The sequence below is a fragment of the Salvelinus fontinalis genome, chromosome 6 (genome assembly GCF_029448725.1).
Source record: "Salvelinus fontinalis isolate EN_2023a chromosome 6, ASM2944872v1, whole genome shotgun sequence".
NCBI classification, from domain to species: domain Eukaryota; kingdom Metazoa; phylum Chordata; class Actinopteri; order Salmoniformes; family Salmonidae; genus Salvelinus; species Salvelinus fontinalis.
This window is the reverse complement of record NC_074670.1, coordinates 8,894,380-8,920,347: the sequence shown is the minus strand read 5'-3', so window position 1 is coordinate 8,920,347 and position 25,968 is coordinate 8,894,380. Positions and strand designations below refer to the sequence as shown.

General features: G+C 45.3%; 2 protein-coding genes across 3 annotated transcripts in view; both read right to left on the bottom strand.

The window, feature by feature from the left end:
- Positions 1-406: 406 nt before the first annotated feature.
- On the bottom strand, positions 407-11,399 carry prune (prune exopolyphosphatase). The gene is made up of 8 exons (XM_055924737.1): positions 11,159-11,399; positions 7,545-7,649; positions 7,239-7,441; positions 6,894-7,078; positions 6,623-6,781; positions 6,369-6,463; positions 2,538-2,696; positions 407-2,380 (listed from the first exon to the last, which is right to left on the bottom strand). Exons 1-8 carry the CDS (start codon positions 11,195-11,197, stop codon positions 1,994-1,996), a joined length of 1,332 nt encoding a protein of 443 aa, XP_055780712.1. The 5' UTR covers positions 11,198-11,399; the 3' UTR covers positions 407-1,993.
- A 782-nt stretch (positions 11,400-12,181) lies between these two features.
- The window catches only part of myo1eb (myosin IEb), a 35,360-nt gene continuing 21,573 nt past the window's right edge, over positions 12,182-25,968 (bottom strand). For both annotated transcript variants that reach the window (XM_055924733.1, XM_055924732.1), the window contains exons 20-27: positions 16,011-16,180; positions 15,638-15,783; positions 15,385-15,531; positions 14,380-14,537; positions 14,195-14,269; positions 13,898-14,108; positions 13,549-13,724; positions 12,182-13,268 (exon numbers count right to left, since the gene is read on the bottom strand). In XM_055924733.1, coding sequence (XP_055780708.1) covers positions 13,192-13,268; positions 13,549-13,724; positions 13,898-14,108; positions 14,195-14,269; positions 14,380-14,537; positions 15,385-15,531; positions 15,638-15,783; positions 16,011-16,180 — 1,160 coding nt within the window. In that variant the 3' untranslated portion in view covers positions 12,182-13,191. The remainder of the gene's footprint in view (positions 13,269-13,548; positions 13,725-13,897; positions 14,109-14,194; positions 14,270-14,379; positions 14,538-15,384; positions 15,532-15,637; positions 15,784-16,010; positions 16,181-25,968) is intronic.

Here is a 25,968-nt window from a genome sequence, read left to right as displayed (position 1 = left end):
TTTAGAAAAATACCAACGGTATGATTTTCAAAACCATTCTTTGGGTTGGGGGCACCCCCGCCTCGCAGGGCCTGCCGCATTACAACTTAAGTATAATTATAAGAAATAAATGAGGGCTCCAGCTATGCATTTGGTTTGCTAAATGTCAAGGTCAAGCTTCTTGGTTACAGTAGAAACATTCAATGCCCTCCTGGATCAAGATCCCTGTTGCCTCATTTGTTTTGTGCCTAAAAAAGAAGTGTGCACTTCTGGTAATACGTATACCCTGGTATGGTACAGAAACGGTATGAACATTTGGATACGGCCTAACTCTAGAGGAAGGAAGACAGTAGATACCACCCTGGGAGGAGCCTCCATGGTCCCAACATCCTCCCATTACAAACACGGAGTTGAAATAACGACAAAACAGGATAAGAAACTTTAATACTATTTAACCCTTTTCAACATTTCAGGTGAAACCATTACATTTCTAACTGTAAAACTTTAGTCAGTTGGTTTCCAAATGATTAAAAAGGTCAAACTGACATTTTTCACTTGATTGTCCTTCATAACATCTGCCAATGGTCTAACCTTGACTGAAATCTACTCTACCTTTTGGTGCAGATTATAGCTAGATCTCAAAGAACACTGTTCTCATCCGTTTGGAGCATTTTATGAAATAAACAGTCATTTAATTAGACTACATCAGGCCTGGCAGTACCTTGAGTGGTTCTGGGGAGTCCTAGTTTCAGATAAAAGAGATCAAAGTATTATATTCAAATTAACATGACATCAGCAATATCATTGGTACCAAGTGCTTTACCACTATCAAACGGAAGTTACTGTATCTTCTTGCAATACAATTGCATATAATCAGATAATTCTTAAATAATATTTTTTAAATTATGTTTACATACATTTGTAGTATACAAAATCTTTCATTTGGAGAAGATACAGTATTATAATGGTGTTTTGAGTCAGAAGAACATTCAAAACTGATTTATTATCAATAAAACAGTCAGTCAAGGAATACTGTCTAGCTATTTCTAGCAATAACTATTCAACACAAACACTTCAACGTCAAACTGCTTATCAATTATGTCAAATCAACACTGCATATCATGCAGAGTAACACTTTACTTGGACAGTCCATCTGTAGATGCTCTACAGACTATCACATTTCAACAAACTATGTACTAAACGCCAACCTTAACCTAAACTTAACTCTTACCCTAAACCCAACTCTAACTATTAACCCTTACCCTAAGCTTAGTAAGCAGTTGCTTATCAACAGATAGTTTGACCATCTTTAGAGCATCTACAGCTGGACTATCCAAATAAAGTGGGGCCGCAAATTGGTTTAGGCATCTATCACAAAAATGTTCATATACACATTAGTCTAGGCTGCACACACACTCTTGGGGAGAAGAGAGAGAGTGGATCTATTTTCTCAAATCTACAGCAAAATGTATTTCCCGGAAACATAACAACCGGGAGTATTTTTCCATTAACAAGGTTCCCACTTAAATGTCTTATTCCCATTCAAGGATGAAAGCATCAGTGTCACTAATATTTTTTGATTGAACCTTTATTTAACGAGGCAAGTCAGTTAAGAACAAATTCTTATTACACTGACGGCCTACCCCGGCCAAACCCTAACCCTATGGGACTCCCAATCACGGCCAGTTGTGATACAGCCTGGAATCGAACCAGGGTCTGTAGTGATGCCTCTAGCACTGAGATGCAGTGCCTTGGACCGCTAATATTTTCAATACATTTCCATCATCTCCAATATGATTGCCAGTGGATTGTTTACTCCTCTGTATTGGGAACAGTGTGACTCCCAGTCCTCGTCCCAGCGGATCAATGTTGTGCCTACCTTAACACCCTGCACAGTCACAAACAATCTGTACTGACTGGTCTGAATCCTGTTACGAGAACTCTCTGGCCATCCAGCTGTTATACAGGTTAGTGAGCTTGGGTGCTCCGCTGACCACCAGGAGTGTGAGTGACATCAGTGTCCCCCTGCGTTCTCCTCTTCGCTGGCCATCTTGCTGAACTTCTCCGTCAGAGCTTCAGCGCTGATCTTGGGCAGCCCGTTGTCAAGGGGACAGCCCTCCACCAGACTGTTCATAGGGGTGGGGGGGAAGTAGGAGTCCTCCTCTATCCCAGCGTCCTCAGTGCACGCTCGTTGCCATGGTGCCTCGTAGCTCTCCTCTAGGCTCCCACAATGCACCTCTCTTCGCTCCCTGTCCCTCAGGAAGTCCTTGATGATGGGCAGCACCTTCTTCCTGGAAGCCAACGTGTTGCCCTGGAGATAAGCCCTGATGTCCGAGTAAGGGCTGCTCATTGGACTCAGGCTCAGACTGGGGCTCCGGGCTTGCTCCAAGGCTTGGCCCATCTGCAGGACAACAAAGACCATTCAGTTGATCATATAAAATAGAAAAAAACAACACTGGAAACCCAAAGCTTACTATCAACTCTTCATAATGACTTACTTTAACTCTAGATAGTCAACTCTATGGGATCATGTCTGATTGGGATGGTGTAGTTCCTACCTCCCCCCTGTAGAGGGTGCTGGAGCTGTAGACGGCCAGCTGTCTGAAGGGCTCCTTGTTATCGTTGAAGGAGATCGTCATGGCCACCACCAGGTTGTAGCTGTGCTTGTGGCAGAACTCGCAGAGCTCTTGCTGTAAGCTTTGTCTCTGTAGAAAAGCCTGAGGGACACATTTATAGATATTAGAGTTTGTTTGTGAATCTCAGTATAAACTCAAGTGCACCTGTTGAGTCCCTTTATAAGTTCACATGAAGAGGCAGGCACAGGGTTTGTGCCTTTTTACTTGTGGGTGGTTCCACCTGATTGGACATGTGGGGGGAGGTGATCTTCATGAACTAGGTGCAACATCCCACCTTCACGTTTTGAGTGTCTGAAGGGTGTGTCTGGCAGTAACACAGAGAAGTGTCTGAAGGGTGCGTTAGGCAGTAACACAGGGAAGTGTCTGAAGGGTGTGTCAGGCAGTAACACAGAGAAGTGTCTGAAGGGTGCGTCAGGCAGTAACACAGAGAAGTGTCTGAAGGGTGCGTCAGGCAGTAACACAGGGAAGTGTCTGAAGGGTGTGTCAGGCAGTAACACAGGGAAGTGTCTGAAGGGTGTGTCAGGCAGTAACACAGGGAAGTGTCTGAAGGGTGTGTCAGGCAGTAACACAGAGAAGTGTCTGAAGGGTGCGTCAGGCAGTAACACAGGGAAGTGTCTGAAGGGTGCGTCAGGCAGTAACACAGAGAAGTGTCTGAAGGGTGCGTCAGGCAGTAACACAGAGAAGTGTCTGAAGGGTGCGTCAGGCAGTAACACAGAGAAGTGTCTGAAGGGTGTGTCAGGCAGTAACACAGGGAAGTGTCTGAAGGGTGTGTCAGGCAGTAACACAGGGAAGTGTCTGAAGGGTGTGTCAGGCAGTAACACAGGGAAGTGTCTGAAGGGTGTGTCAAGCAGTAACACAGGGAAGTGTCTGAAGGGTGTGTCAGGCAGTAACACAGAGAAGTGTCTGAAGGGTGCGTCAGGCAGTAACACAGAGAAGTGTCTGAAGGGTGCGTCAGGCAGTAACACAGAGAAGTGTCTGAAGGGTGCGTCAGGCAGTAACACAGAGAAGTGTCTGAAGGGTGCGTCAGGCAGTAACACAGGGAAGTGTCTGAAGGGTGCGTCAGGCAGTAACACAGAGAAGTGTCTGAAGGGTGCGTCAGGCAGTAACACAGAGAAGTGTCTGAAGGGTGCGTCAGGCAGTAACACAGGGAAGTGTCTGAAGGGTGTGTCAGGCAGTAACACAGGGAAGTGTCTGAAGGGTGTGTCAGGCAGTAACACAGAGAAGTGTCTGAAGGGTGCGTCAGGCAGTAACACAGGGAAGTGTCTGAAGGGTGCGTCAGGCAGTAACACAGGGAAGTGTCTGAAGGGTGCGTCAGGCAGTAACACAGAGAAGTGTCTGAAGGGTGCGTCAGGCAGTAACACAGAGAAGTGTCTGAAGGGTGCGTCAGGCAGTAACACAGAGAAGTGTCTGAAGGGTGCGTCAGGCAGTAACACAGAGAAGTGTCTGAAGGGTGCGTCAGGCAGTAACACAGAGAAGTGTCTGAAGGGTGCGTCAGGCAGTAACACAGGGAAGTGTCTGAAGGGTGCGTCAGGCAGTAACACAGAGAAGTGTCTGAAGGGTGCGTCAGGCAGTAACACAGAGAAGTGTCTGAAGGGTGCGTCAGGCAGTAACACAGAGAAGTGTCTGAAGGGTGTGTCTGGCAGTAACACAGGGAAGTGTCTGAAGGGTGCGTCAGGCAGTAACACAGAGAAGTGTCTGAAGGGTGCGTCAGGCAGTAACACAGAGAAGTGTCTGAAGGGTGTGTCAGGCAGTAACACAGGGAAGTGTCTGAAGGGTGCGTCAGGCAGTAACACAGAGAAGTGTCTGAAGGGTGCGTCAGGCAGTAACACAGAGAAGTGTCTGAAGGGTGTGTCAGGCAGTAACACAGAGAAGTGTCTGAAGGGTGTGTCAGGCAGTAACACAGGGAAGTGTCTGAAGGGTGTGTCTGGCAGTAACACAGGGAAGTGTCTGAAGGGTGTGTCAGGCAGTAACACAGGGAAGTGTCTGAAGGGTGTGTCAGGCAGTAACACAGAGAAGTGTCTGAAGGGTGTGTCAGGCAGTAACACAGGGAAGTGTCAGAAGGGTGTGTCAGGCAGTAACACAGGGAAGTGTCTGAAGGGTGTGTCTGGCAGTAACACAGGGAAGTGTCTGAAGGGTGCGTTAGGCAGTAACACAGGGAAGTGTCTGAAGGGTGTGTCAGGCAGTAACACAGGGAAGTGTCTGAAGGGTGTGTCAGGCAGTAACACAGAGAAGTGTCTGAAGGGTGTGTCAGGCAGTAACACAGGGAAGTGTCTGAAGGGTGTGTCAGGCAGTAACACAGGGAAGTGTCTGAAGGGTGTGTCAGGCAGTAACACAGAGAAGTGTCTGAAGGGTGCGTCAGGCAGTAACACAGAGAAGTGTCTGAAGGGTGTGTCAGGCAGTAACACAGGGAAGTGTCAGAAGGGTGTGTCAGGCAGTAACACAGGGAAGTGTCAGAAGGGTGTGTCAGGCAGTAACACAGGGAAGTGTCTGAAGGGTGTGTCTGGCAGTAACACAGGGAAGTGTCTGAAGGGTGTGTCAGGCAGTAACACAGGGAAGTGTCTGAAGGGTGTGTCAGGCAGTAACACAGAGAAGTGTCTGAAGGGTGCGTCAGGCAGTAACACAGAGAAGTGTCTGAAGGGTGCGTCAGGCAGTAACACAGAGAAGTGTCTGAAGGGTGTGTCAGGCAGTAACACAGGGAAGTGTCTGAAGGGTGCGTCTGGCAGTAACACAGAGAAGTGTCTGAAGGGTGCGTCAGGCAGTAACACAGAGAAGTGTCTGAAGGGTGCGTCAGGCAGTAACACAGAGAAGTGTCTGAAGGGTGTGTCAGGCAGTAACACAGGGAAGTGTCTGAAGGGTGCGTCAGGCAGTAACACAGGGAAGTGTCTGAAGGGTGCGTCAGGCAGTAACACAGAGAAGTGTCTGAAGGGTGTGTCAGGCAGTAACACAGAGAAGTGTCTGAAGGGTGCGTCAGGCAGTAACACAGGGAAGTGTCTGAAGGGTGTGTCAGGCAGTAACACAGAGAAGTGTCTGAAGGGTGCGTCAGGCAGTAACACAGGGAAGTGTCTGAAGGGTGTGTCAGGCAGTAACACAGGGAAGTGTCTGAAGGGTGTGTCAAGCAGTAACACAGGGAAGTGTCTGAAGGGTGTGTCAGGCAGTAACACAGGGAAGTGTCTGAAGGGTGTGTCAGGCAGTAACACAGAGAAGTGTCTGAAGGGTGCGTCAGGCAGTAACACAGAGAAGTGTCTGAAGGGTGTGTCAGGCAGTAACACAGGGAAGTGTCTGAAGGGTGCGTCAGGCAGTAACACAGGGAAGTGTCTGAAGGGTGCGTCAGGCAGTAACACAGGGAAGTGTCTGATAGGGTGTGTCAGGCAGTAACACAGAGAAGTGTCTGAAGGGTGCGTCAGGCAGTAACACAGAGAAGTGTCTGATAGGGTGCGTCAGGCAGTAACACAGAGAAGTGTCTGAAGGGTGCGTCAGGCAGTAACACAGAGAAGTGTCTGATAGGGTGCGTCAGGCAGTAACACAGAGAAGTGTCTGAAGGGAAAGGCTCTGATAACTTGAGGACTGTGTTCAGTTTAGATCTGAAGTGAGATTCTACAAAGAATTAATTGGTGAAACATGTGTATTGTGAGATGGCATACTGCAGTAGAACTGGGTACATGATAACTAGTATTTGAACCATGTTATTATCCACCAGTAGTAGGTATAACCTTGTGTTGTATTACATACTGAATAGTTAAGATACACACCCACCTCCAGTGTCATATATATCACACTGACTGCCAGTTTTAAATCTCCTTCCGATGCCACCTTCATGTCTTTCAGTAGCATCTGTTCTGTGGTGAGACCTGGGAACAAGGGAATACGAGCAAAAAAACATTGTAGGTCTCCCTCTCCTTCATACTTAAACATGGCATTGATATCATGGGATGACCATCGTTCTAATCTGAGAGGCAAAAATCACACCCACAAGGCTGAGCTTCAGGTATTAATCCTGGGGTGTTTACCTGACACGTCAAATTTAGCATTCTGCAAGGACTGGAAGAGGACGCCCCTTGGTGGCAGGTTGGGGAAGTGCGTCTCCAGGAGGACAGCGTACTGGCTGTCTTTAGGGGTGACTTTCCCTGCCTCTGGGGCCATGTTCACACAGTCTAACACTATGGTGCCTGTGATCACAAAGAACAGGATGTCAGTCTCGTCACACAGTGACACAGTTAAAGACATAGTTCACTAAATACTGACATGATTTCCACATACATCAGTTATATTTCAGGTTACCATATAAGAGCTGGGCCACCTGTTGGTCGAGGACTTCAGGGGCTTTCTGGATGATCCGTTCTGTCACCAGGGTGGTGCAGGAGCCCACCGTCTCCACGGTAACGGGACAGGAGGGTGAGGGCTTCCTCTCCAGGAGGTGATGGTCGATCACCTCCAACACCGCCTCCTCTAGATCACGGTCAGAGCTGCAACAGACAGCCACACAGTCAGTCAGTCAGTCAGTCAGGGACTTTAGTCAAGATATTTCAAGGAGTCTCTAGGTCAGTGTTGCTTTTATAGAGATAGTGTTTACGTCCTGGATGACTGTCAGTGGACAGGGGTTAAGGTGTCATGGTTGACCCTGACCTGGGCAGCACGTTGTGGTCCACCAGTGTGAGGTCCAGCCGGCCGGCCCGGTGTAGACTCCCCAGGTCCACCTCGTCCCGGAACACCAGGTCATCCTGGGAGAGGCCACTCTCTCTCAGCAGGAAGGCATTGTCCGTGCGCAGCGGGAACTCTTGCCGGGGAATGTTCAGAACGGGAAGAGGAATTTTCCCAGAATCAAGTGTCTGGGAGGGGGGAGAGAGAGGTGTTATAACACCTGACGCTTGCTCTGTTGAACCATTCTCAACACATGGGTCGGGTCCAAATGATGGGGTGGGTTACTCTCACCTTGGACAGGAAGTATGCGTAGGCCAGAGCTGACACCATGGAGTCCAGGTCACAGGCCTCGTTCCCCAGGACCACATGGAACCCTGGGCTGCCCTCTGCGTTCCCCTGAGGAGGGTAGAGTGGGATGAATACAGTCACAAGAATATCCAACTCCTATGAGGGGATTTACCATGAGAAAATACAGGGCAGTCTATCCATTAAAGACCCATCTTGTAATGGGTCTTCAAAGGCAATCAGATGTGTCTTAGTGAGTGGACAGTGCTATGTGGACAGGCTGTGTGTGTGTGTGTGTGTGTGTGTGTGTGTGTGTGTGTGTGTGTGTGTGTGTGTGTGTGTGTGTGTGTGTGTGTTGTAATGTCAATGCACGTCACGATGATGCTGTTCACTGGAGATTAGGTACTCTTGGTTCTGCACAATGTCCCCCATCCTAGAGTAAAACCCTGGACACTGTTTGAATAGCCTTCTGAAGGGTCAATGGCAGATCCCAGTGTAGCCTAAAGTGGATGAGCTAAGGGCTGACTTCCCTCCCCTGCCTGAAGGCTCTGGCTAGCTCTTTGTCAAATAGCCTTAGGATAATTCCATCAATGACCTCAGTAGAGCAGACTGTGATGTAATGGCTAAGCTACAGCCTGCTAACTCCACTACATGTTTTTGTTGAACATTTTAATGTGGAGTTGAGAAACAAGTAGGGTGTTTCATTTTCCCAGAGCATGGCTGTCTGTGACAGCGGCACGAGTCATGGGTGCCAGAGCTAGGGGCTAACAGAGACAGCTTGTTGCGATAACAAAAGCCGGTCATGTGACAATTAGCCAGTCTACAGCCTGAAGTCTAGCAGCAGGTAGCCTAGCAGTTAAGAGCATTGGACCAGTAATTTAAACGTTGCTGGTTCAAATCCCCGAGCCGACTTGGTGAAAAAATAGAATTGATGTGCCCTTAGAGCAAGGCACTTAATCCTAATTGGTCCTGTAAATCGCTCTGGATAAGAGCATCTGCTAAAATGTTCCCAGTCAGTGAGGGGATTATTAACATGCTGCCCCCCCCCTGAACACTCAGTAGTACAGTATGGAGGTATAGGGAAGTGACATCAGCCATCTGTTGCAGATCAAGAGTAAACAGAGTACTGAAGTAACTCAACTAGACAGGTGAAAGAAAATTCTCAGGGAGCATCCACAATATAACCCAGTCTCATCTACCCACAATATAACCCAGTCTCATCTACCCACGATATAACCCAGTCTCATCTACCCACGATATAACCCAGTCTCATCTACCCACGATATAACCCAGTCTCATCTACCCACGATATAACCCAGTCTCATCTACCCACAATATAACCCAGTCTCATCTACCCACAATATAACCCAGTCTCATCTACCCACAATATAACCCAGTCTCATCTATCCACGATATAACCCAGTCTCATCTATCCACAATATAACCCAGTCTCATCTACCCACGATATAACCCAGTCTCATCTACCCACGATATAACCCAGTCTCATCTATCCACGATATAACCCAATCTCATCTATCCACGATATAACCCAGTCTCATCTACCCACAATATAACCCAGTCTCATCTATCCACGATATAACCCAGTCTCATCTACCCACGATATAACCCAGTCTCATCTACCCACGATATAACCCAGTCTCATCTACCCACAATATAACCCAGTCTCATCTACCCACAATATAACCCAGTCTCATCTACCCACAATATAACCCAGTCTCATCTATCCACGATATAACCCAGTCTCATCTATCCACAATATAACCCAGTCTCATCTACCCACGATATAACCCAGTCTCATCTACCCACGATATAACCCAGTCTCATCTATCCACGATATAACCCAATCTCATCTATCCACGATATAACCCAGTCTCATCTACCCACAATATAACCCAGTCTCATCTATCCACGATATAACCCAGTCTCATCTATCCACGATATAACCCAGTCTCATCTATCCACGATATAACCCAGTCTCATCTATCCACGATATAACCCAGTCTCATCTACCCACGATATAACCCAGTCTCATCTACCCACGATATAACCCAGTCTCATCTACCCACGATATAACCCAGTCCCATCTACCCACGATATAACCCAGTCTCATCTACCCACAATATAACCCAGTCTCATCTACCCACAATATAACCCAGTCTCATCTACCCACAATATAACCCAGTCTCATCTATCCACAATATAACCCAGTCTCATCTATCCACAATATAACCCAGTCTCATCTACCCACGATATAACCCAGTCTCATCTATCCACGATATAACCCAGTCTCATCTATCCACGATATAACCCAGTCTCATCTATCCACGATATAACCCAGTCTCATCTATCCACGATATAACCCAGTCTCATCTACCCACGATATAACCCAGTCTCATCTACCCACGATATAACCCAGTCTCATCTACCCACGATATAACCCAGTCTCATCTACCCACGATATAACCCAGTCTCATCTATCCACGATATAACCCAGTCTCATCTATCCATGATACTGTATAACCTTTGCCTTTTGGTCATTGTAAATAAGAATGTGTTCTTAACTGACTTGCCTAGTTAAATAAAGGTTAAATAAATACAAAATATCCACAATATAACCCAGTCTCATCTATCCATGATGTTTTCAGATTGATGCAGAAGGAGAGGAAGCCACTGTTAACTATTGAAATGCACCACACCTGTCTTTCATTTCCCATTAGACTCATCTCTCAACCCAGGCTCACCCATGTACACAGTGGATAGTACATCTGCAATAAAAGCCCTCTGTGTGTGCTGGTGCTGACTTCTCTTCCGCCTCACTGAACACTGAGTAAATAAGGTGTGACGCTCTGAGGCGCTATAAACACCATCTGATCTCACTAATCTTGATAGCGCTTGTTTTGAACCCAAACAGTGCTCTTTTCACTTAAGGTCAAGAGCACAACATCAAGACCCTGAAATTAAAGCCATCGTGTAAATGTAAGTGTGGCAGACATGCAAAGCAAAAAAAAATGCACGTGGGCATATTGCCACCTGACAGGCACCTGACAGGCAGCTGACCCTACAAGAAATGTACTGTCATGGTCCATTGCAATTGAACAATTCTATTTGTTTGAATATCACTGAAATATATGAATGCAATATATCATGCAACATAAAGGAGCAGTGTATGAGTTACATTTAACACAATTGTGATCACGTGACAATGCTAATTAGCTTGGCTAGCCAACTAGCTAGCTGTAATTACAGTCTATGTACAGTACAGTTCAAATGTAGCTAGTGTACGGTGACAACTGTCTCAGTCTGATCTAATTTGATGCGCATGCACGAGCCCACAAGCAACACCGTGACCATGCGGCAGGCTGCTGTCACATTGCCTTACTGTTTTTGAATGACAAGTCTTTCGACTTGATCTAGTCGGAATTTAATGTCTAGCTGGCTTTCTCCTGATATCTCTGAAAACCCCACTAATTGAAATCGTCCATCAAATGTACATGTCGAAGTTATTTACAAGACTACATAACTAACTAACGTTAGCCGTTAAGACAAACTAAACATTGAAAATGGATAAAGCAAGCAAACCAGACAGTCGATGTTCCTACCTTCAGCACATTGCGACAGCTTTTTAAAAATGTATCCATGGTTATCGGGTGCACTACGTAAAGACAGTCTGAAATGACAGTTTGCTAATTGTCTTTGTTGCATATAGCTAACGTTAGCTGTATCTGCACGTCTCAGGAATAAAAAGATTGCACTGTAAGTTTGAAATGTTAATGTCCAAGAGTCGTGCGTGACTCGTCTTGGGCTGAAGTGACGTTCAAAGATGGGACGTGGTATTGTGGGTAGTGTAGTATCAAATATGGTTTACAAACTGGTAGTTTCAAAGAGAACGGTTGTAGCAAAGATTTTTATAACTACACCAAGATAGACCACAGCCTCCCGTTTCCAATGGGAACAAATGAGCCATAGTGGGCAGAACAAGCAAGAAGGGGGGCAGAGCCAAATACGAGCTAGCGGGATCCTATTGGCGCGTTCTAGCGGTCTTTTCTTCATATTTCCGTAAGGGAACGCCTACTGAAGTGCGCGTGTGGAATAAATTATTTAGCATTTGCACTCCTTCTAAACAACGCGACTTTTGAAAACTTTTGTAAAGGGTAAAGTCTACAAACCTTAGTCCACTCTGTTCATAACATATTCCAGTTTTGGGAACAGAAAACTGTGTTGAGATCAAATGTTTCATTGGTAATGATTGGAAACGCCAAGCGGATGCTTCACATTTAAACATCCGGTGAAATATCTGTCTCGTTGTTCTGTGGTAGTAGTTAGTTCTAAAAATCAATGGTAAGCAGTGTCGAGAGGTTTGTGATGGGATGCCGCTAATGTCAGAAGTGACTTTTAGTACCAGGTTATGATAATTTACGCAGCAGGTTAGTATAATTAACGTAGCAGTTTAGGAGAATAGGTTAAGGTTATGAAAAGGGTTGGGGTGAGCTAGAATTATCCTGCCGCAACTCAATAGTCACTTTGACATCAGTGCCATCCCTTCTAGACATGACCAGTGTCCATATACTGTAAAAAGAGTGTCATGGTGACCCCCCCCCAAAGAAACAACCCCTCAATATATATGATGGTTTACATTCTTTATTTTGATTTCTTGTTCATGATGACCTTGCACGTCAACTGTTGACAAACAATCAATGTCTTTTCTTTATTTTTTGACAGACAACTGTAGCCTATCTCTGGGTAATAACATGTAGCCTATTATAAAACATGGGAAATGGTAGGCTCTGTTAAAGTCTTAAATGGTTCATTGTCATCTTAGGTAGATATTTCACAATTCTATATCAGTGAAGATCGGTAAGGCTGGGTTTACACATGCAGCCCAATTCTGATTATTTTCCCATTAATTGGTCTTTTGACCAATCAGATCAGCTCTTTTGCAGATAATTGGGTAAAACATCAGATTTGCGCCTGCTGTGTAAACTCAGCCTTACAAATCTTCACTGATATAGAATTGTGAAATATCTACCTAAGACGTTGAGAATCACATAAAATACACAACTAATATATATTTTACAATATATATCTTCTCAAAAATGTTTTGTAATTACCCATTCTATCCCAACTCCACCTGAACTGAGATTATTATGGCCATTTGGTCCTATGTATTAAACAAATGTGAAAGAGCAAATAAAACTACGATTTATTTGAACACTCGAGGTAAATGGCTATAAAATGATGCCGGATAAAACATCTATTTGTTCAGTCTTTAAAAAAAAAATCTATCCCATGCTAAAACAATAGATAAAATCCATTGATAAAAGTTAGTAGTATTTGCACTTCAAACCATCTTTGGCAAAAATCATCACATTCCCTTGTCTCTGACTCCAAAGAGAGATGGTATGGAGAAATGCTTTAATTATGCTTTTTTGTTTTGTCTCTGTAGTAATGCACTTGGTATGGTTGTAATTCTACTGTTGCCACCTGACTCCTCGCTCTCATTGGACATGTCCCTCATCGCTCCAGTCTAGATCTTCTCTCATTGGACAAGTCCCTCATCGCTCCAATCTAGATCATATGTCCCTTGATCCAGTCTAGATCTTCTACCTTTAGACAAGTACCTCATCGCTCCAGCCTAAATCTTCTTTACATAATTCCCAGGAAACATGCCTTCCCTCCCGCGAAGACGACCGTACCACCAGCCTGATGGATCTGGAGGGAGGACAGGTGAGAAAACCAGTCAATCCAGCCATTATAGACTATATAGCCCTTTTCTATCCTCAGAGGGAATTACAGGTGAAGCACAGGAAAATTGCATCACAGTTGAAAATGTGGTTATAGTATGCCTTTAATAATGCTATAATACTAGCAGTATATAATATGTATCAGTACTTATAGTGTATGACTAATAGCAGTTTTATACTACTGTAATTAATATACTCAGTTTATATAAATATAACTTCAGAGATGATCTACTGTAAGAGTTTAGTACCTTCAGTGAGGATTTCAATGACATCCTCCGCGTTGAAGCTCAGCTCATCAGTGTCCTGGGCGTCGTAAGCATACAGCGCTCGGCATTCTGGGGAGCGAGGCTTGGGCTTGGGGGCAGGCTTGGGGCGGCCCGCTCCTGGGGAAGGCTTGACCTCCTTCGAGCGTCTACGATGAATACTGAGCGAAATTGGGAGGAAAGAGAGATTTAGAAAAAGTGCCTTTCTTGGTTTACAGTATATAATACCATTTGAGTATTTAAAATAAAAAAAAAATAAAAAACACCAGCAACAACAGGAAGAATATCAATTTTAACAACCTAACAAGTATTCAAACAGGACCTGAGAACTCACCCAGCCACTCCCTGGTCAGGCACGTTCATGAAAGCGGTGTCTGCCTGGCTCTGGTTGTTGGAGCGGTTGTTGGTCTGCCCGGACCTCTGTTGTCGTGGTAGTGTAGGCTGCTCCATACTGGACTGCCGGCGGAGCAGAGAGACCCTAGACGCTCTGGATGAGGGCGGCCCACCCCGCTGACCACCACCCCGGCCTCTGCCCCTGGGGGCGCCTGAGACAGATGAGGGAGATGTTGAGTCAGGTCAAAAGTGAAATGAGTGCCATCATTGGAGAGGCTCAGATATCTAGTTCTCTCACCTTGTGACTGCTGTCCTGAGCCTGGAGTCTGGTTTCCCATGTAGCGACTTTTTCTGTTGTCCCTGCGGGTCGGTCCTGGGGAACACATGACAAAAAGGTGTGATGTGTCAAATGCTATGGGACGGTTGCACAGACCCAGATTAAGCCTACTAATAGAAGTCTCCATTCAAAGTGCATGGACTCACTGGAGTTCTTTGGGAGCCCGGGTCCAATGGTGACTATGAGGACCTTGCTGCTGGGCTTCACAACCGCCTCTTCTCCTTGGCCCAGCTGGAACTGGATCTGCCTGGAGCCAGCAGCTGAGAACGGCCCCCAACCTCCCTTCTTCACCTTAAACTCCAGTCTAAATGAGGAACGGAGAGGGGAGAGAGAAGCGCAATGGGTTAAGATATGGCTTAAAAGACTCAAAACTGGATAACTTTTGCATTATGTATCTTTGAGATTATTCATGATCGTTGTCGTAAAGCATGACACTGGTATGTTTTAAGGGGAAATCTGCAGTTGCAACATCCATTTTTGGACTTATAAATGAATGATATATACCTATTGATTCTCAAAGAATATAATAATTTAGCTTGGGGTTGTCTCCCGCCAAAATGTTTAAAAGCCCTCCTCTTGGCCGTAGGCTTTGCTGTTTTAAATCAAATTTCCTGCCATTCTACACATTTCAATATGGGGTGGGGCTTATGCCATGTTCTTATGCTATCTGAGTGACTCAAACATTAGAACAAAATCACGGCGGCACCTATGCCATGACATTTTTGGAATTTTAGATTCTCCCTGACTGTCTAATTTTCATTTTGGTGGTTGTACATGATCTTATAAAATATATAGCTCCATCTTTTATACATACTTTATATGTGGTTTTAGTCATTTAAGTTGCTGATAAATACACTGCAGTCAGAACCCAAAATATACGCTTACTTTACTCCAATATTTGTATAGAAAGTAAATGTAAAACTGCATAGCCTCAAAACATGGTTAAAGCTCTCTTTTTGATATCATGGATGATCAGTCCTTGCATCCATATCTGTCTATGAATTTGAGAGTGGTTTTATTTCTCCAGCCCTATTCCTCAGCTTTTTATAGAAACCACTGTTATGGTTTCAACTGCGGATTGGCCCTTTTAGTTTAACAGTAAGACCCCACTGATTGGTTTAAGGCTAAGCTCATAGTAAAGACTGACTGACAGGTTGTTGAACTTGAGCGGTAGCTTCCTCTGGGTCTTCTCATCATAACGTTTGTAGAGCAGACTGAGGAACTCCGTCTTGAAGATGCACTGAAGGACGCTGTCGTAATGCTCCTCGTGGATGATGAAGAAGTCATCCTGCAGGGTGCTGAGGGAGGAAACGTTACACATCTTTTCAATGAAAAGCCCATTTCTACTACTGTGCATCATGACCATCAACTGGTATAACACTTCCAGAGTATCTAAACCTGCACCTGAGAGAGACTGACTGAATCTTCTCCACTTCTATCTGTCTCTTCAGAACCTCGTGGATCTGCCCCTTATCTGGTCCCTGCTTCACCTTCTCCCGACCAATCAGATACAGGAACTTAGGGGTCAGGATGAGGTCCCGCTTCACAGTCTGCAAGATGGGGAGAGGGATATTATATAACTTGTTGCTATTATAGGCTTACTGACCAGGAACCACAATATATAGGGGGTTCATTGAGCAGACAAGCATTGGCAGTATCCACCAAACCATTGATGGAGTAGAAACACTTTCGTCTATCTAACATGAACAACAATAGCATTATGCGTTCTGTGACAATGTCAATGTTGGTTGTTACTGTGGTCATACTTGACTCTTACCCTAAACCTGCGGTCATATTTGGCAACCACATCTGCAAAATCGATCTTCTCCCGGCGGCCCACGAACTGCCGGATCTCGGGGTGGTTGTCGGTGCCGATGTAGTCGCCCACAAAGTTCCTGTTGAGGCTGTTCCTCCTCCTCTCCTTCTTATTCAGTAGGATGTCTGAGGCTACAGGACACGACACACTGTGATACAGTACTGAACTGACAGGACACGACAGTGTGATACAATACTGAACTGAACTGACAGGACACAGTGTGATACAGTACTGAACTGACAGGACACAGTGTGATACAGTACTGAACTGACAGGACACGACACAGTGTGATACAGTACTGAACTGACAGGACACGACACAGTGTGATACAGTACTGAACTGACACGACACAGTGTGATACAGTACTGAACTGACAGGACACAGTGTGATACAGTACTGAACTGACAGGACACAGTGTGATACAGTACTGAACTGACAGGACACAGTGTGATACAGTACTGAACTGACAAGACAGGACACAGTGTGATACAGTACTGACAGGACACAGTGTGATACAGTACTGACAGGACACAGTGTGATACAGTACTGACAGGACACAGTGTGATACAGTACTGAACTGACAGGACACAGTGTGATACAGTACTGAACTGACAGGACACAGTGTGATACAGTACTGAACTGACAGGACACAGTGTGATACAGTACTGAACTGACAGGACACAGTGTGATACAGTACTGAACTGACAGGACACAGTGTGATACAATACTGAACTGACAGGACACGACACAGTGTGATACAGTACTGAACAGACAGGACACAGTGTGATACAATACTGAACTGACAAGACAGGACACAGTGTGATACAATACTGAACTGACAAGACAGGACACAGTGTGATACAGTACTGAACTGACAAGACAGGACACAGTGTGATACAGTACTGAACTGACAGGACACAGTGTGATACAGTACTGAACTGACAGGACACAGTGTGATACAGTACTGAACTGACAGGACACAGTGTGATACAGTACTGAACTGACAGGACACAGTGTGATACAGTACTGAACTGACAGGACACAGTGTGATACAGTACTGAACTGACAGGACACAGTGTGATACAGTACTGAACTGACAGGACACAGTGTGATACAGTACTGAACTGACAGAACACAGTGTGATACAGTACTGAACTGACAGAACACAGTGTGATACAGTACTGAACTGACAGGACACAGTGTGATACAGTACTGAACTGACAGGACACAGTGTGATACAGTACTGAACTGACAGGACACAGTGTGATACAGTACTGAACTGACAGAACACAGTGTGATACAGTACTGAACTGACAGGACAGGACACAGTGTGATACAGTACTGAACTGACAGAACACAGTGTGATACAGTACTGAACTGACAGGACAGGACACAGTGTGATACAGTACTGAACTGACAGGACAGGACACAGTGTGATACAGTACTGAACTGACAGGACAGGACACAGTGTGATACAGTACTGAACTGACAGGACACGACACAGTGTGATACAGTACTGAACTGACAGGACACGACACAGTGTGATACAGTACTGAACTGACAGGACACGACACAGTGTGATACAGTACTGAACTGACAGGACACAGTGTGATACAGTACTGAACTGACAGGAGACAATGTGATACAGTACTGAACTGACAGGACACAGTGTGATACAGTACTGAACTGACAGGACACAGTGTGATACAGTACTGAACTGACAGGACACAGTGTGATACAGTACTGAACTGACAGGACACAGTGTGATACAGTACTGAACTGACAGGACACAGTGTGATACAGTACTGAACTGACAGGACACAGTGTGATACAGTACTGAACTGACAGAACACAGTGTGATACAGTACTGAACTGACAGGACACAGTGTGATACAGTACTGAACTGACAGGACACAGTGTGATACAGTACTGAACTGACAGGACACAGTGTGATACAGTACTGAACTGACAGGACACAGTGTGATACAGTACTGAACTGACAGGACACAGTGTGATACAGTACTGAACTGACAGGACACAGTGTGATACAATACTGAACTGACAGGACACAGTGTGATACAGTACTGAACTGACAGGACACAGTGTGATACAGTACTGAACTGACAGGACACAGTGTGATACAGTACTGAACTGACAGGACACAGTGTGATACAATACTGAACTGACAGGACACAGTGTGATACAGTACTGAACTGACAGGACACAGTGTGATACAGTACTGAACTGACAGGACACAGTGTGATACAGTACTGAACTGACAGGACACAGTGTGATACAGTACTGAACTGACAGGACACAGTGTGATACAGTACTGAACTGACAGGACACAGTGTGATACAATACTGAACTGACAGGACACAGTGTGATACAGTACTGAACTGACAGGACACAGTGTGATACAGTACTGAACTGACAGGACACAGTGTGATACAGTACTGAACTGACAGGACACAGTGTGATACAGTACTGAACTGACAGGACACAGTGTGATACAGTACTGAACTGACAGGACACAGTGTGATACAGTACTGAACTGACAGGACACAGTGTGATACAGTACTGAACTGACAGGACACAGTGTGATACAGTACTGAACTGACAGGACACAGTGTGATACAGTACTGAACTGACAGGACACAGTGTGATACAGTACTGAACTGACAGGACACAGTGTGATACAGTACTGAACTGACAGGACACAGTGTGATACAGTACTGAACTGACAGGACACAGTGTGATACAGTACTGAACTGACAGGACACAGTGTGATACAGTACTGAACTGACAGGACACAGTGTGATACAGTACTGAACTGACAGGACACAGTGTGATACAGTACTGAACTGACAGGACACAGTGTGATACAGTACTGAACTGACAGGACACAGTGTGATACAGTACTGAACTGACAGGACACAGTGTGATACAGTACTGAACTGACAGGACACAGTGTGATACAGTACTGAACTGACAGGACACAGTGTGATACAGTACTGAACTGACAGGACACAGTGTGATACAATACTGAACTGACAGGACACAGTGTGATACAGTACTGAACTGACAGGACACAGTGTGATACAGTACTGAACTGACAGGACACAGTGTGATACATTACTGAACTGACAGGACACAGTGTGATACAGTACTGAACTGACAGGACACAGTGTGATACAGTACTGAACTGACAGGACACAGTGTGATACAGTACTGAACTGACAGGACACAGTGTGATACAGTACTGAACTGACAGGACACAGTGTGATACAGTACTGAACTGACAGGACACAGTGTGATACAGTACTGAACTGACAGGACACAGTGTGATACAGTACTGAACTGACAGGACACAGTGTGATACAGTACTGAACTGACAGGACACAGTGTGATACAGTACTGAACTGACAGGACACAGTGTGATACAGTACTGAACTGACACGACACAGTGTGATACAGTACTGAACTGACAGGACACAGTGTGATACAGTACTGAACTGACAGGACACAGTGTGATACAGTACTGAACTGACAGGACACAGTGTGATACAGTACTGAACTGACACGACACAGTGTGATACAGTACTGAACTGACACGACACACTGTGATACAGTACTGAACTGACAGGACACACTGTGATACAGTACTGAACTGACAGGACACAGTGTGATACAGTACTGAACTGACAGGACACAGTGTGATACAGTACTGAACTGACAGGACACGACACAGTGTGATACAGTACTGAACTGACAGGACACGACACAGTGTGATACAGTACTGAACTGACAGGACACGACACAGTGTGATACAGTACTGAACTGACAGGACACAGTGTGATACAGTACTGAACTGACAGGACACAGTGTGATACAGTACTGAACTGACAGGACACAGTGTGATACAGTACTGAACTGACAGGACACAGTGTGATACAGTACTGAACTGACAGGACACAGTGTGATACAGTACTGAACTGACAGGACACAGTGTGATACAGTACTGAACTGACAGGACATGACACAGTGTGATACAGTACTGAACTGACAGGACACAGTGTGATACAGTACTGAACTGACAGGACACAGTGTGATACAGTACTGAACTGACAGGACACAGTGTGATACAGTACTGAACTGACAGGACACAGTGTGATACAGTACTGAACTGACAGGACACAGTGTGATACAGTACTGAACTGACAGGACAGGACACAGTGTGATACAGTACTGAACTGACAAGACAGGACACAGTGTGATACAGTACTGAACTGACAGGACATGACACAGTGTGATACAGTACTGAACTGACAGGACAGGACACAGTGTGATACAGTACTGAACTGACAGGACAGGACACAGTGTGATACAGTACTGAACTGACAGGACACAGTGTGATACAGTACTGAACTGACAGGACATGACACAGTGTGATACAGTACTGAACTGACAGGAGACAATGTGATACAGTACTGAACTGACAGGACACAGTGTGATACAGTACTGAACTGACAGGACACAGTGTGATACAGTACTGAACTGACAGGACACAGTGTGATACAGTACTGAACTGACAGGACACAGTGTGATACAGTACTGAACTGACAGAACACAGTGTGATACAGTACTGAACTGACAGGACAGGACACAGTGTGATACAGTACTGAACTGACAGGACAGGACACAGTGTGATACAGTACTGAACTGACAGAACACAGTGTGATACAGTACTGAACTGACAGGACACAGTGTGATACAGTACTGAACTGACAGGACAGGACACAGTGTGATACAGTACTGAACTGACAGGACACAGTGTGATACAGTACTGAACTGACAGGACACAGTGTGATACAGTACTGAACTGACAGGACACAGTGTGATACAGTACTGAACTGACAGGACACAGTGTGATACAGTACTGAACTGACAGGACAGGACACAGTGTGATACAGTACTGAACTGACAGGACACAGTGTGATACAGTACTGAACTGACAGAACACAGTGTGATACAGTACTGAACTGACAGGACACAGTGTGATACAGTACTGAACTGACAGGACACAGTGTGATACAGTACTGAACTGACAGGACACAGTGTGATACAGTACTGAACTGACAGAACACAGTGTGATACAGTACTGAACTGACAGGACAGGACACAGTGTGATACAGTACTGAACTGACAGGACAGGACACAGTGTGATACAGTACTGAACTGACAGGACATGACACAGTGTGATACAGTACTGAACTGACAGGACACAGTGTGATACAGTACTGAACTGACAGGACAGGACACAGTGTGATACAGTACTAAACTGACAGAACACAGTGTGATACAGTACTGAACTGACAGGACACAGTGTGATACAGTACTGAACTGACAGGACAGGACACAGTGTGATACAGTACTGAACTGACAGGACAGGACACAGTGTGATACAGTACTGAACTGACAGGACACAGTGTGATACAGTACTGAACTGACAGGACACGACACAGTGTGATACAGTACTGAACTGACAGGACACGACACAGTGTGATACAGTACTGAACTGACAGGACACGACACAGTGTGATACAGTACTGAACTGACAGGACACAGTGTGATACAGTACTGAACTGACAGGAGACAATGTGATACAGTACTGAACTGACAGGACACAGTGTGATACAGTACTGAACTGACAGGACACAGTGTGATACAGTACTGAACTGACAGGACACAGTGTGATACAGTACTGAACTGACAGGACACAGTGTGATACAGTACTGAACTGACAGAACACAGTGTGATACAGTACTGAACTGACAGAACACAGTGTGATACAGTACTGAACTGACAGGACACAGTGTGATACAGTACTGAACTGACAGGACACAGTGTGATACAGTACTGAACTGACAGGACACAGTGTGATACAGTACTGAACTGACAGAACACAGTGTGATACAGTACTGAACTGACAGGACAGGACACAGTGTGATACAGTACTGAACTGACAGAACACAGTGTGATACAGTACTGAACTGACAGGACAGGACACAGTGTGATACAGTACTGAACTGACAGGACAGGACACAGTGTGATACAGTACTGAACTGACAGGACAGGACACAGTGTGATACAGTACTGAACTGACAGGACACGACACAGTGTGATACAGTACTGAACTGACAGGACACGACACAGTGTGATACAGTACTGAACTGACAGGACACGACACAGTGTGATACAGTACTGAACTGACAGGACACAGTGTGATACAGTACTGAACTGACAGGAGACAATGTGATACAGTACTGAACTGACAGGACACAGTGTGATACAGTACTGAACTGACAGGACACAGTGTGATACAGTACTGAACTGACAGGACACAGTGTGATACAGTACTGAACTGACAGGACACAGTGTGATACAGTACTGAACTGACAGGACACAGTGTGATACAGTACTGAACTGACAGGACACAGTGTGATACAGTACTGAACTGACAGGACACAGTGTGATACAGTACTGAACTGACAGGACACAGTGTGATACAGTACTGAACTGACAGGACACAGTGTGATACAGTACTGAACTGACAGGACACAGTGTGATACAGTACTGAACTGACAGGACACAGTGTGATACAGTACTGAACTGACAGGACACAGTGTGATACAGTACTGAACTGACAGGACACAGTGTGATACAGTACTGAACTGACAGGACACAGTGTGATACAGTACTGAACTGACAGGACACAGTGTGATACAGTACTGAACTGACAGGACACAGTGTGATACAGTACTGAACTGACAGGACACAGTGTGATACAGTACTGAACTGACAGGACACAGTGTGATACAGTACTGAACTGACAGGACACAGTGTGATACAGTACTGAACTGACAGGACACAGTGTGATACAGTACTGAACTGACAGGACACAGTGTGATACAGTACTGAACTGACAGGACACAGTGTGATACAGTACTGAACTGACAGGACACAGTGTGATACAGTACTGAACTGACAGGACACAGTGTGATACAGTACTGAACTGACAGGACACAGTGTGATACAGTACTGAACTGACAGGACACAGTGTGATACAGTACTGAACTGACAGGACACAGTGTGATACAGTACTGAACTGACAGGACACAGTGTGATACAGTACTGAACTGACAGGACACAGTGTGATACAGTACTGAACTGACAGGACACAGTGTGATACAGTACTGAACTGACAGGACACAGTGTGATACAGTACTGAACTGACAGGACACAGTGTGATACAGTACTGAACTGACAGGACACAGTGTGATACAGTACTGAACTGACAGGACACAGTGTGATACAGTACTGAACTGACAGGACACAGTGTGATACAGTACTGAACTGACAGGACACAGTGTGATACAGTACTGAACTGACAGGACACAGTGTGATACAGTACTGAACTGACAGGACACAGTGTGATACAGTACTGAACTGACAGGACACAGTGTGATACAGTACTGAACTGACAGGACACAGTGTGATACAGTACTGAACTGACAGGACACAGTGTGATACAGTACTGAACTGACAGGACACAGTGTGATACAGTACTGAACTGACAGGACACAGTGTGATACAGTACTGAACTGACAGGACACAGTGTGATACAGTACTGAACTGACAGGACACAGTGTGATACAGTACTGAACTGACAGGACACAGTGTGATACAGTACTGAACTGACAGGACACAGTGTGATACAGTACTGAACTGACAGGACACAGTGTGATACAGTACTGAACTGACAGGACACAGTGTGATACAGTACTGAACTGACAGGACACAGTGTGATACAGTACTGAACTGACAGGACACAGTGTGATACAGTACTGAACTGACAGGACACAGTGTGATACAGTACTGAACTGACAGGACACAGTGTGATACAGTACTGAACTGACAGGACACAGTGTGATACAGTACTGAACTGACAGGACACAGTGTGATACAGTACTGAACTGACAGGACACAGTGTGATACAGTACTGAACTGACAGGACACAGTGTGATACAGTACTGAACTGACAGGACACAGTGTGATACAGTACTGAACTGACAGGACACAGTGTGATACAGTACTGAACTGACAGGACACAGTGTGATACAGTACTGAACTGACAGGACACAGTGTGATACAGTACTGAACTGACAGGACACAGTGTGATACAGTACTGAACTGACAGGACACAGTGTGATACAGTACTGAACTGACAGGACACAGTGTGATACAGTACTGAACTGACAGGACACAGTGTGATACAGTACTGAACTGACAGGACACAGTGTGATACAGTACTGAACTGACAGGACACAGTGTGATACAGTACTGAACTGACAGGACACAGTGTGATACAGTACTGAACTGACAGGACACAGTGTGATACAGTACTGAACTGACAGGACACAGTGTGATACAGTACTGAACTGACAGGACACAGTGTGATACAGTACTGAACTGACAGGACACAGTGTGATACAGTACTGAACTGACAGGACACAGTGTGATACAGTACTGAACTGACAGGACACAGTGTGATACAGTACTGAACTGACAGGACACAGTGTGATACAGTACTGAACTGACAGGACACAGTGTGATACAGTACTGAACTGACAGGACACAGTGTGATACAGTACTGAACTGACAGGACACAGTGTGATACAGTACTGAACTGACAGGACACAGTGTGATACAGTACTGAACTGACAGGACACAGTGTGATACAGTACTGAACTGACAGGACACAGTGTGATACAGTACTGAACTGACAGGACACAGTGTGATACAGTACTGAACTGACAGGACACAGTGTGATACAGTACTGAACTGACAGGACACAGTGTGATACAGTACTGAACTGACACGACACACTGTGATACAGTACTGAACTGACAGGACACAGTGTGATACAGTACTGAACTGACAGGACACAGTGTGATACAGTACTGAACTGACAGGACACAGTGTGATACAGTACTGAACTGACAGGACACAGTGTGATACAGTACTGAACTGACAGGACACAGTGTGATACAGTACTGAACTGACAGGACACAGTGTGATACAGTACTGAACTGACAGGACACAGTGTGATACAGTACTGAACTGACAGGACACAGTGTGATACAGTACTGAACTGACAGGACACAGTGTGATACAGTACTGAACTGACAGGACACAGTGTGATACAGTACTGAACTGACAGGACACAGTGTGATACAGTACTGAACTGACAGGACACAGTGTGATACAGTACTGAACTGACAGGACACAGTGTGATACAGTACTGAACTGACAGGACACACTGTGATACAGTACTGAACTGACAGGACACAGTGTGATACAGTACTGAACTGACAGGACACAGTGTGATACAGTACTGAACTGACAGGACACAGTGTGATACAGTACTGAACTGACAGGACACAGTGTGATACAGTACTGAACTGACAGGACACAGTGTGATACAGTACTGAACTGACAGGACACAGTGTGATACAGTACTGAACTGACAGGACACAGTGTGATACAGTACTGAACTGACAGGACACAGTGTGATACAGTACTGAACTGACAGGACACAGTGTGATACAGTACTGAACTGACAGGACACAGTGTGATACAGTACTGAACTGACAGGACACAGTGTGATACAGTACTGAACTGACAGGACACAGTGTGATACAGTACTGAACTGACAGGACACAGTGTGATACAGTACTGAACTGACAGGACACACTGTGATACAGTACTGAACTGACAGGACACAGTGTGATACAGTACAGTACTGAACTGACAGGACACGACACACTGTGATACAGTACTGAACTGACAGTACACA